General features: G+C 50.4%; 1 protein-coding gene across 1 annotated transcript; it reads right to left on the reverse strand.

Annotated features, from left to right (window-relative positions):
• Positions 1 to 293: 293 nt before the first annotated feature.
• ODF1 (outer dense fiber of sperm tails 1) lies at positions 294 to 12,476 on the reverse strand. Its single transcript, XM_004607687.2, has 3 exons — positions 12,157 to 12,476; positions 430 to 810; positions 294 to 345 (listed from the first exon to the last, which is right to left on the reverse strand). Exons 1-3 carry the CDS (start codon positions 12,474 to 12,476, stop codon positions 294 to 296), a joined length of 753 nt encoding a protein of 250 aa, XP_004607744.1.
• Between the last annotated feature and the right edge of the window lie 274 nt (positions 12,477 to 12,750).

A 12,750-nucleotide genomic window follows, 5' to 3' on the forward strand; every position in this document is an offset into this window, starting at 1 on the left:
TTGGGGCAGGGGCTGGGTCCGGGGGAGGACAGCAGGACGGAGCGGGGGCAGACCCCTCCACCACCACCTCCTCTCCGCGTCCGGGCCGGTCGCTGGTCCCGTGCGCTCGGGCAGGGCCGCGAGGGCGGGCGGACAAATGGGTCTGACACGCACGCGTGGATGCAGTTGTGTATTTCGTTGCCTATCTCCCGGAGAGGAACATGGGCCGCGGCAGGGGAGAGAAACCCTACAGGAGCTGCTTGGCCGGCGAGACGGCTTCGACTAAGTGACTAAGTCCCGGCTGCCCGCGCTGTTTACAGAACCACCTTTCTACAGGAGAATCGGCTACTGCACGGGTAGCAGGGGCTGCAGGGGTCGCAGAGCGGGCTGCAGGGGTTGCACGGGGAGCAGGGGCTGCAGGGCGGGCACGGGCTGCAGGGGCTGCAGGGCGAGCAGGGGCTGCAGGGCGAGCAGGGGGCGCACGGGCCGCAGGGGTTGCACGGGCTGCAGGGCGCGCAGGGGGAGCAGGGAGAGGTGCACGGGTAGCAGGGAGACTCGATCTTGACGCAGCTGCCCACCCCGTACGAATACGTCACGTCCTTCTCGTCCACGCACGGCGGCAGGCTGAACTCCTTGCAGATGTTCATGTAGCTGTACTTCTTGGAGCCGAGGCAGTCGTACCTGTTCTCCCGCTCGGCCGACACGCACACCTTCCCGTCCTTCACGCGCACCTTCACTTGGTCGGGCTCGAAGCCGCACACGTTCACCGATCCTAAAATATTACTACTACAGCAAGAGGAGGCCAGGATCCGGTTCGTGGTTCTTCTCAGCCTGCGAGGGCGGGGAGAGAAGAAGCGGGGAGGGAGGGACTCAGCGGGCAGCCCCGGATCTCTGTCGTCCTCCCTCCTCCTCCTCCTCCTCCTCGTCCTCCTCTTCCTCCTCCTCCTCCTCCTCCTCACTGTTGTATGGATCTGGAGTTGGGTGGGGTGGTGTGCACACTGATGGTGCTCACGGCTCACTCCTGGCTCAATGCTGGTGGACTGTTCCAGTAGTGCTGGGTTGGCCAGGTGCAAGGCCAGCACGCTGCCCACTGGGCTCTCTCTCCGCCCCCCCCACCCCGTTTGCATTTGGGGGTCAAACTCTTAGTTGCTCGGGCTTCCTCTTGGTTCCACACTCAGGGATCACTCCTGGCAGTGGTCAGAGGACCTTGTGTGGTGCTGGGGGTGGAACCCGGATTGGCCACATGCAAGGCAAGTGCTCTCTCTTTCATCTTTTGCCCCTGTTTGGGGGGGCGGGTCGCACCCTACCATGCTCAGGGCTCCCTCCTGTCTCTGAATGCAGGGATCACTCCTGGCGGGACTGGGGAGAGCATAAGGGATGCCGGGGATCAAACTCAGGTCAACTCTGTGCAAGGCAAGCATTCTGCCTGCTGTACTATCTCTCCAGGCCCCACTTAAAATTTTTTTGCATTTTTTTCTTCTTTATTGGGCCACACTGGCAATGCTCAGGGGTTATTCCTGACTGCACACAGAAATCACTCAAGGAACTGTATGAGAGGCCAGAGATTAAACAAGGGTGGGCAGTGTGCAAGAGAAGCATCCTACCTGCTGTATTATTTTTCTGCACCGCCGCCTTTTTACAATTTTATTTATTTAGTTTTTTTTTTTTTTGGGTCACACCCAGCGATGCTCAGGGTTTACTCTTTTTTGCTTTTCAGGTCACACCAGGCAATGCTCAGGGGTCACTCCTGGCTCTGCACTCAGGAATCACTCCTGGCGGTACTCAGGGGACCATATGGAATGCTGGGAATTGAACCCGGGTCAGCCGCGTGCAAGGCAAATGCCCTACCCACTGTGCTATCACTCCAGCCCCTCAGGGTTTACTCTTGACTCTACAGTCAGAAGTTACTTCTGGTGGTGCTTGGGGGACCATATGGGATGCCGGGGATTGAACCCAGGTCAGCCACTTGCAAGACAAATGTCCTCTTTGCTGTACTATCGCTCCACAGCCGACACCCCCTTCTGCTTTTTTTTTTTTTATTTTTTATATATATTTTTTTGCTTTTTGGGTCACACCTGGCGATGCACAGGGGTTACTCCTGGCTCTGCACTCAGGAATTACCCCTGGCCGTGCTCAGGGGACCATATGGGATGCTGGGATTTGAACCTGGGTCGGCCGCGTGCAAGGCAAACGCCCTACCCGCTGTGCTATCTCTCCAGCCCCTGCTTTTTTTTTTAAAGGAGAAAAAACAAAAGCTTGTCCTTGTGAAAAGTCAAACATTGCATAAGTGTATAAAGTTAAGGGGAAAAGGAAATGGCAGTACTTTGTGTAGCCATCTTTTCCCTGTAGGTAAACCACTTTTACCAACAGAGGAGTGTGTGTGTGTGTGTGTGTGTGTGTGCGCGCGCGCGCGCGCGCGTGCACTCGCGCTCTTTCTAGATTGCTCACTGACTGTTAGACCTTAGCATCTCCCAGCAATGGGCACGTTCCTTAACCTCCCCGTACCTTAGTTTTTTCATCTGTGAAACAGAACAAAACTTACCCTTCATGGAGCTATGGGAGGAGGAGGTGAAATTATGAAGTTTGCTCAGCTCCGGGCTGGGTGCATCATTACATTATCACCTCCTGCTTAATTGCAACCAAGATCTTGCTTACTAGGAGTCACAGAGCTTCTGGTAAACGGAGTGGCTGAGGAGGGGACTAATCAGATCTTTGTGAAACGTGCATTTTGTGGGGAGTACTTCCAAGTGGTGCTCAGGGCACTGAGGGGTCCCTTCCGGTGATTTCTCTGCCGCTGCAGCAGCAGCTCAATGCAGGCCTCGTTCCAGGGGCCTTTAGGGCTTGTGCCCAGTGATGCTCAGGGGACTGTGTGGTGCTGAGGACGGAACTGGGGTCGGCTACTGCCAGACAAGTGGCCACCCCCCCACTCCTGCACAGACTAGCTCTTGGGCCCAAACCAAGCATTTTGCAGCTAGCTGTCCACTTCAGAACCCAGCTTTGCTGATCCTTGGGGCAGGCCTGGCCACATGCTTGTCACACAGCCTGAAGCTCAAAGTTCCATCCATACAACATAAGCCTTGAGACCTCCCTGCGGCACAGACCCCTCAGGGCCCATCTGCTGCTGCCAGGCCATGCAGATCCCGCCCACTAGGGACAGTCGAACAGGAGGGCGGCACCTGGTCCTACAGGCCACTTCTGTCCACCACTGGCATCAATGGCATTAGCTGCCATGCCCTCCAGTGCCAGCAACTTGGTAGCAGCCACAGCTCCCTGCCTGTCACCTCTGCCTTCCTCTAGCTAATGACCCAATGCCACGGTGGCCCCAGGCACAGTATGGGGGGGGGGGCGTGTCTAGGCTGCTGGGTGGGCCCTGCACAGCCCCAACTGGTAACAGGGACAGCGAAGGCAATTCCTGGTGGCCCGTGGGAGGGCAGGAAAGCAATGCTAGCAAACCAGACTCTGCACCTAGAAGCCTGGGACTGAGAGGGTGGCCCTGCCATGCTGGGTGCTTAGTGTCCTTCCCCGTAAAAAGTGGGAGCATGGTCGTAGCGGGCTCCCGAGGGTGGTGGGAGGCGTGCACGCATGAATGAGAGGGTTAGTGTGTGTGCACTGAGGGGCAGGGTTTTTTGAGGTGTTTCCTTTTCCTGCTCTTTTAATTGTGTCCTGGAAAGCATCATTAAAAGCATTATTGTTGTGGTGGTTAGGTTAGGTGGTCACACCCAGATTCCTGACTCAGTGCTCAGGGGTCACTCTTGGCAGTGCTCAGGGGACCCTGTGCAGTGTCAGAGATCGAACAGCATGGCAAGCGTCCTATCCACTTTTCCCTCTGGCCCAGCATTCTTTTCATCTTCAGAATTACCCTGCAAGCTCTGGACCTTTGCTCAGCATTTAATTTTTTCTTTTCTTTTCTTTTTTTTTTTCATGGATCCTCCCAACGAGAGCCTAATGCTCTGAAACGGTCTTTTTAAAAAGTCTCTTAAACATGTATGACTGAAACTCTATTGTAAATAACTTTGTAAATAAATCTGTTTTTATTCCGGGTCACACCCAGCAGTACTTAGGGCTTGCTCCTGGCTGTGCCCTCAGTAATCACTCCTGGGGACCATATGGGATGTCCTGAATTGAACCCGAGTCGGCCGTGTGCAAGGCACGTGTCCTGCCTGCCGCATTCTCTCTCTGCTTCCCCTCCAATTTTTCTTTTTTAAATCTCTTAACATTAAAAAGAAAAAAGTCTGTGCTTCAGAGACATGCCTGACAAATATTCCTACATCTCAGCTTCTAACAGGAGCCTTTGGAGTGTGTTCCTTCTAGAACCTCTTCCCCTCTGAGGAGTCTAGGATGAGGCGCTCAGCTGCATTCTGAATGCTCTGTGCTGAATGCTGTTGCCACACTTCTTTTTTGTTACATAAGGCATACACGTTCCCTGTAGAAAACTCTGGAAATATGGATACGCCAGAAGAGAGAATCTTTTTTTAAGCAGCCAGACTCTTGCTTGCAGACTTCCTTCTGTGTGGGGTGTGCCTGTGTTATTTCCATACATCTGTGGATGCAGTTCTCGGTGTTCTTATGAAACGGTGCTGCCTAGACACCCCCAAATCTGTGTCTCCTCCCTCACATGCTTGGTTTAACAATAGCGTGTGCCCTTGCAACGGGGACACGCACCAGCACCACAGAGGCTGCTTAAAGAGGAGCTTTGGAGACGCCAAGAGAAACGCCTGTGCCAGGTGTCTAGAGGCCAGTCATATTCCCTTCGTTCCATTTCCCCTCTGCGTACCAAGGGACCAGACGTGGCATGGGGCACTAACATCCTCATGCCCTGGCTATGTCCAGGCACCCCCACAGGTCAGAGTAAGGAGAAAGGAAGAGGATTGGATTTTCTTTCAAGTCTTTATCTTGAGGAGGAAAAAAAAAAAGGCATCCCGAGGCTGGAGCGATAGCACAGGGGGTAGGCATTTGCCTTGTACATGCAGACCTGGGTTCAATTCCCAGCATCCCATACAGTCCCCTTAGCATCTCCAGGAGAAAATCCTAAGGGCATGAGCCAGGAGTAACCCCAGCGCATTGCCAGGTGTGACCCAAAAAGAAAAAAGAAAAGAAAAAAGGCATCGCTCATTTCTTGGAAATGTAAAGAACAGCTCACAAAGATGCATTGGTGCCTGTCTGCCTTGAAGTCCCAAGGCCATGAGTGAAGCATGGAGCAGAATGGGGGAACCCTCTTCCCATTATCAAGCCCTTCCTGGGCCGTGGGTGAGAGGCGGCTGAGAGTTCCGGCTCCCCCAGGAGGAGGAGTGGCCTCAGGTCTGCCTTGAAGATGGAGCATCTCAAGGGAGGTGGTGCCGGCTTGGGAGGAGGAAGGCAGAGCTGGGAGTCAGCAGGCTCGCCGCTCCGTCTGCACATCTTTTTTTTTTTGCTGTTTGGGTCACACCCGGCGATGCACAGGGGTCACTCCTGGCTCATGCACTCAGGAATCACCCCTGGTGGTGCTCAGGGGACCATATGGGATGCTGGGATTTGAACCTGGGTCGGCCGCGTGCAAGGCAAACACCCTACCCGCTGTGCTATCACTCCAGCCCCCTGTCTGCATCTCTTAACCCAGGGTCCAGCTTCCTGCGTTTCCAGCCTGAATTCCCTCCTCCTCTCCTCCGTCTACCCCAGCCCCTGGCCCGTGGCTGCCATGTACGTTCACCTTGTGTGACTCTTCAGGAAATTTCTCGGCCCGCTCCCCTTCTGATTCCTTCTGCCTGTCAGGGTTCTCAGCAGGCATGCTGGGTGTAGGAGAATGGATAGAGCCTCCTCTGGGGCCTCCCACCCGGGTATGAACTTGTTTCTTGACTCTTGCCTTGGGTGGACCTGGTGTCTGCTGAGGCTGTCTCGGACCCCAAAGGGAGGGAGCACGTCTCTGTCCTGGTTGTTCTGTCCTTTGTTCACTGGCGGAGGCAACCAAACCCTGCTGCCTTGTTTGCCCTCTGGGGCTCTGTGCTAAGGGGTCACTCCCGGTGGTTCTTGGGGGGGGACCATGTGCTGTGCTGAGGATCGACTTGGAGTCAGTTGCATGCAAGGCAATTGTCTGACTCACTCCTTGCCCGGTTAAAGCTGGGGTTGCCCCTGCAAATACACTCATGCCCTCAAAGGTAAAGCCCCGCCCACAGGGAGGGATGCACTTCAGCTGTCTTCCCAACGATATTACTCAGGTCCAGCGCAGCCAAGGGTCACGAGAGGCAGATGGCCACTGTGCCACTATTGTCCAGGAGCAGAAAAAGGCAGGGTTTCCTCCGGCACAGCAGAGGCCATCCTGTCCTCTGCCTTCCGGCACCTTCCAAAGGTGCACTGAATACAAGTCCTCCTCCGTCACATGTCCTTCCCATCCTCTGCCTTCTCCCTCTGTCCTTGGCTTCCTGCCTTGTCTGCCCCTGACTGGTGGGGCTGGTTAAAACACCCATGGCCTGGTGGCATCCCAAGTTTGCTGGACAGCAGGACTCAGGGGGAGCTGAGAATTTGCATTTCTAACAAATGCAGCAAGCAGGGCCAAGCTCAGCGAACCTCTATGCTGATGGGTAGGTGAGTTGATTCCAAGCTCCTGGCAGGGTGTGGGGAAGCTTATATGGTGCTGGGGATCAAACTGGAGTTGGCTACATGCAAGGCGAGCGCCTTACCCACTCCAGGACCAGGAGATGCCGAAGCTCCCCATGCGCAGAACATCAGTCTGCTCTGCCTGGTCATCTACGTGGTCAAGCTGTTACAAGTTTATCTAAGGAGCATGCACTGTAGCACTGTTGTTTGTTGCTCATCGATTTGCTTGAGGGGACACCAGTAACGTCACCATTGTGAGACTTAGTATTAGTGTATTTGGCACATTGAATACGCCACGGGTAGTTTGCCAGGCTCTGCCGTGCGGGCAGGATACTCTCAGTAGCTTGCTGGGCTCTCTGAGAGGGACGAAGGAATTGAACCCGGGTTGGCCGTGTGCAAGGCAAATGCTCTACCCGCTACGCTATTGCTCCAGCCCTTCAATAATTACACCAAATAATATTTGATATCTTATAAGATATTAAGTACCAAATATTTAAGGAGCATACAGAGCCTTATTAAAGGAAAGATCCCTTATTAGGACACTCCTCCCCCCCACATACCACCCAATCTGAGACTCCTAGTGACCAAAAGCCCCAAGTCCCATACCACCCAACAAGGTCAAGCTTGGTAGTGAACAGTTGTTTGGTCTAGATGGACATGGCTCCTTCCCCACAGTCTGGGGGTGACCAGGCACCTCCACCTTTGGTGATGGGGATATTGTGATGGGAGGACCCCTCCCCATGCGGGTCCATCTTCCTCCATCTACAGACACCGTGGAAAACTGAGGAGCTTTCCTCTTAGAGGGGAAGCCACTCCCCCTTCCCACAGGGTTCAAGCTTCCAGCTTTGAGTGTTCAGACATCTGGGTTCAGGCATTGTATGAGTTCAGGATGAGGAATGGCAATGCTTTCCCTGGTGATGTGGACCTGGGTGGGCAACCCAGAACCAGCAGTGAGGAATCTCATGATGAAGGCTGGCAGCACGCAGCCTTGATGGGTTAAGAAGTCTGTGAAAGGCACACACTTGGGGCACAAAGACACTTTGGCCAAGAGAGGAGGGCAGATAGGAGACGTTTGAAGAAGATGGTGCCCCTCCAGGGTCAGAGAGAGGGGCTTTACAAGGAAACTTCTCTTTGAGTTGCAGCCACTTACAGAAACTTGGGTGAGAAGGAGTCTCAGGACGAGTTCTTGGGTGCCAGTAAGAGCTGCAGTGTGTGAGCTCATTGTGTCCCCATGACCTCCAAGCTACAAATCTGACTTGTACCAGGGGTCAGAGACCCCAAAGAAATGTGAACTCACTAGATAATCAACTCCCAGAGGCAGAACTTGTGTGACTTGGGACGATTTTCCTCCTTTAACTAGAAACCTAGGCCCAGATGAGGTGGTGTGAGTCCTGCGCTGCTTATGTTAGGCTGGTGGCATGGATTCTTTTTTGTTTTGTTAAGTGATGCTCAGGGATTAACTCCTGATTCTTCATTTAGGGACCATTCTTGGCGGGCTCAGAGACCATATGGAATGCTGGGCTTGAACCTGGGTTGGCCACGTGCAAGGCAAACATCCTCTCCACTGTACCATCACTCATCACTCAGGCCCCACAAGGGCATGGATTCTTACCCAGAAAACCCAGATCAATCACCTGAGGTTGAGGCAAGCCAAGCAAAGGAGAGGGAAGATTCAGGGATCCTGCTAATGATGGAGTCTCTCTGAGTAATTTGGGGAGAGGAAAAGGAAAATCAGAGACATTAAAGAAACGTAAGTACAGGGCTGGAGCAATAGCACAGCGGGTAGGGTGTTTGCCTTGCACGCGGCCGACCCAGGTTCAAATCCCAGCATCCCATATGGTCCCCTGAGCACCACCAGGGGTGATTCCTGAGTGCATGAGCCAGGAGTGACCCCTGAGCATTGCTGGGTGTGACCCAAAAAGCAAAAAACAAAAAAACAAAAAAACTAAAAAAACACATAACTACTTGAATCTCTCCTAAAGCAGATACTGCTAAAGGGACCTTAGGAGTACTTTCAGGTAGAAATGAAAAGTGGATCAGACCTTCTAGGATGTCCAGTCTAAAACATCCCATGAAACTTAGGCATATAAGTACATACTCATAGACAGGCATGGATGAAATGGCACATTGTATGTTAGGAATGTTCAAGAAGTGTATACAGGCAACCAAACTGTTAGCCAAGCCTTCTTGCTATTATTAAAGGATCCTCGTACAGGTAAAGTTTTGTTGAGCCCATGGCAACCACTCAACGAGATTCTTAGGTTCTCTTTGACCGAGGGGCTGCTGGTCACCTAGGAGCGTGTGAAAGGGCACAGCTCAGTTTGCAGAGGGGTCATGGCGCGCCCTTTAAGCTGTATAACCTCAAAAGGTCCGGAGCAAGTTCTCACACCTGAAGATCGTTTCAAAGGGAAAACTCAATCAACAGGACATATCCAGATCTGTTTAGTCACGGATTGAGAGTTGACGGGAGAGATAAGAAAAATAAATAAATAAATAAAATGGCATTTCACTGAAGGGAAGAAATATTAGCTGTGGGAGCCCTCTGGGATCAGGACTGGATCAGGGTTTTGTGTTTTCATATTCAAGAAAATAGAATATAAAAGGGTTTGCCCTTCAGTCTGGTAAAATGTCAAGTGGTCAAATAGCATAGAAGGTTCACAGGGAGACGGGTGTCTGGGAAGAGATGCAAGAGGACAACGATGAGGTGGTTTCTGAAATGACATGGAGCGCTGAGGTCCAGGAATTTGTGTAAAGATGTCACGAGCTCAGCTGACTGCTGCTTGCACAGAGGGAAAAAAATAATGAGCCAACACCCCCACCACTCCCAGGACAAGTATCACAATCCAAAAGCAAGGAAGCGTTCCCTCCTGGGTAACAGACAGACTCAATGTGAAGACAGGAGTACCGTGCGCTAAGGCCGGTCAACGGGCAGAAAGCAGAGGCCAGCTCACGTGGAATTGGGGAGGGCCAGGACACAGAGGTGGGAGGACTTGCAGAGGCAGTCAGTGTCCACACATCCCCTGCCTTTGAAGGCTCAGACACCCTGTGCCCAGCCTTTGTCCCCACTGTGCTACTGGGCCATCTGCTCCCCTGAGAATGCTACTGGCATTCCCTTCATTCAGACAAATATTCTAAAACCAAACCAAACCAAACCAAAAACCAAACAAATAAAAACCCGACCCCTGACACAGTGTCCATCAGTGTAACAATGAGGTAAGGGTAGAAACAACAGTTGGTTCAAAGGGGCAGGTCCTAGCACAGATAAAGGAGGGTGGTGCGTTCCCAGCCTGCTGGCTGATGACCTAGACAATGAAACCCTCTGTTGCCTTTCCCATTCAAACATCACTGTCACAGTTGTCAAGGGTCCCTGCCTGTCTCTGTCTCTCTCCATCGATCTGAGTTGATGACCCTCTCTACCTACCTGTGCATCTATTCATCGAACTGGGGAAAGACAGAGGAGGTTGGAAGTTCTTACAGCAGCAACGGGAAATAAGCAAGTTCAAGAAATCAAATGAACAATACAGTGAATTAGATCAACATGTTTTCTTACAACTTTCAAAAGGGCTGAGACTAAAACTTGGTGATTCTAACCACTACTACATAGAAATGGTAGTTGTGTAACATAATCATTGTGAATTATCACTAAAATGGCAACAAGATTTAAACAATTCAAATGGACCTGTGGAACACCTTAAAATTATATAATGTTTTATGTCAAAATTTTTTCAGCTTAGGGGCTGGAGCGATAGCACAGCGGGTAGGGCGTTTGCCTTGCACGAGGCCGATCCGGGTTCGAATCCCAGCATCCCATATGGTCCCCTGAGCGCAGCCAGGGGTAATTCCTGAGTGTAGAGCCAGGAGTAACCCCTGTGCATTGCAAGGTGTGACCCAAAAAGCAAAAAAAAAATTTTTTTTCAGCTTAAAAAGCTTTAAAAATATAGATTATGGGGCAGGAGAGACAATACAGCAGGTAGAAAACTTGCCTTGCATACAACTGAACTGGATTTGGTCCCCTGGAACAGCATATGGACCCCAAGTCCCACAAGGAATGATGACTGAGCACAGAGTCAGGTGTGAGCCCTGAGCACAGCTGCGTGACCCAAACTCCACAAAGGAGAAAATTATTTTAAAAATAAAAAATTGTTTTGTATCTCTGCATTTGCTTACTATATCAGTATGTGAAATGAATCATCCATCTTTTATATATGAATTATAATTCATATATCATTCCAATGTATAGATGTATCATAAATTATTTTATTTTTGTTCTTCCTGACACTTTTATTTTTTTTTGCTTTTTGGGTCACATCTGGCAATGCACAGGGGTTACTCCTGGCTCTGCACTCAGGAATCACCCCTGGCGGTGCTCAGAGGACCATATGGGATGCTGGGAATCGAACCTGGGTTGGCCGCGTGCAAGGCAAATGCCCTACCCACTGTACTATTGCTCCAGCCCCGATTCCTGACACTGTCCTTAAAAATTATTTAAGTGTTATAGTTTTAGTTACAGTGTTCAGTCACTGCTCACAATTGTAGGATGTGTCTGAAAGCTATTTCAAGGGTCTGCTCTAAGGCAAAGAAATGAAAAAGCAACATGGTGGTCTGAAGACCACCTGCTTCTAAGTGATTACAGTTTGATATTAAATATTTAAAATAGAATGTAAAAATGTTCATAGATCTATATATTAAACATGTATAGGATTATAATTGTACACACAATCATTTATATGATCACATATAACATGTAGAATTTAAAATTATATTAATTGCATCATATATTTGTAATTGTACATGTAATCACTTGATTACCTATGTGTATCATTTATATGACACATAATCATCTATATAATCATCTATATTATAACCAGGAGATACATGTTTTTCATCAGTGATAACCAACTATAGGGTGTAGGTAGATAAAAAGGAAAGCTTTCTTACAAAAGTGTAATAAAAATTTCAGGTGTCACTTAAAATGCCCTGATTCAGTTCAGTCCCACTCAACTCTGGAGAACGTGGCCCCCTGAGCTAAGATGATTAACACAACAGTTACGCGAGTTGGACAGGAAAGACACCATGAGAGAGCCAACTCCAGAGGAGTTTTCAGTCTTTCTGTGTGGAGCTGGGGAGTCAGAGAAAGATTTTCCTGCAAGCCCAAGGAAATGTCTCTATTGTTCAATTTGCTCCCATGCTCCGAGAGCCTCTGGCAAACATTAAGGATTTGATCAATTATTATTACTCCTGTTGTAGTCATTACTGTAAGTCCAAATATACTTGAATCACTTTACTCATAACCAGAAAAAATGTTTCGTTTGCTGCTTCCAATCGCTTTTTAATGACAGCCCCTCTTTCTTCCCCTCATTAAAGCACTGTATCCATCCCGATGGCAACTCCTGCCATACGCCAGCCACTACCTTGCCTATCGCCATCATAACCTTGTCTTTGGAGAATATCACAATTCCCACCATGGACCTATCAACTCGTCTGAGATCTCGGCTAAGCCACCCGACTTCTCATCAGGAGCCCTTCTTATCTTTGCTCACGCACCTGGGGTCCCCCATTGCTTTCCCTGCCCCCCACTCTAGAAAGAACCGTCATGGGCCACGTTACTTGGCAAGCTCTCTCTTCTCATCCTCGATGGCTCTGATGGCTTTCCTCTCCAAACTTCTGAGCGACGGTCGCAGGCAATAGAGCTTGACATCACACAGGCAGCAGGGGTAGAAATCGCACAGGCCACAGGCGCGCGATCTCTTCGAATAGCAGAGGCAATAAGGATAGGGGTGCAGGTCACAGCAGCAATAGGGGTGCATGTACAAGTCACACAAACACCGCGTGCTCAGTTCGTCGATGCATCGCAATTGCCTTAGTTCTCGGTCCACCTTCTTTATGTCTCTCCTAACACTGTCCAAAAGACAACTCAGTGCAGCCATTACAGTCACACCTTATTGTTTGTTTGAGTACCGTTAGGAATGGGTACTCAAGGGGAAAAAATTGTCCTAAGCTCTCCTCAGAAGTTCCTTTTAAAAATAAAGGAGACCCACATGGTTCCTTTACTTTAAAGCTTGGCTTCTGTGACCTCACCACCTTTAGAGTGCGTATGTCATAGTGTTTTGGTTACCATGTGAACGACACACAGCCATGGGTCTTCAGAGACGCTCCTTGGAGGTAGAGAGAGAGAGACTCAGAAACATGCATGTGGAAGGG

This window comes from Sorex araneus, chromosome 2, assembly GCF_027595985.1.
Source record: "Sorex araneus isolate mSorAra2 chromosome 2, mSorAra2.pri, whole genome shotgun sequence".
Classification (NCBI taxonomy): Eukaryota; Metazoa; Chordata; class Mammalia; order Eulipotyphla; family Soricidae; genus Sorex; species Sorex araneus.

Coding starts and splice junctions, on each gene's coding strand:
- ODF1 (XM_004607687.2), bottom strand. CDS start 12,476: ATGGCTGCACTGAGTTGTCTTTTGGACAGTGTTAGGAGAGACATAAAG. Junction 811..12,156: donor GAGAAGAGAGAGCTTGCCAA/GTAACGTGGCCC, acceptor CCGCCCTCGCAG/GCTGAGAAGAACCACGAACC. Junction 346..429: donor TCGCCCTGCAGCCCCTGCTC/GCCCTGCAGCCC, acceptor CGACCCCTGCAG/CCCCTGCTACCCGTGCAGTA.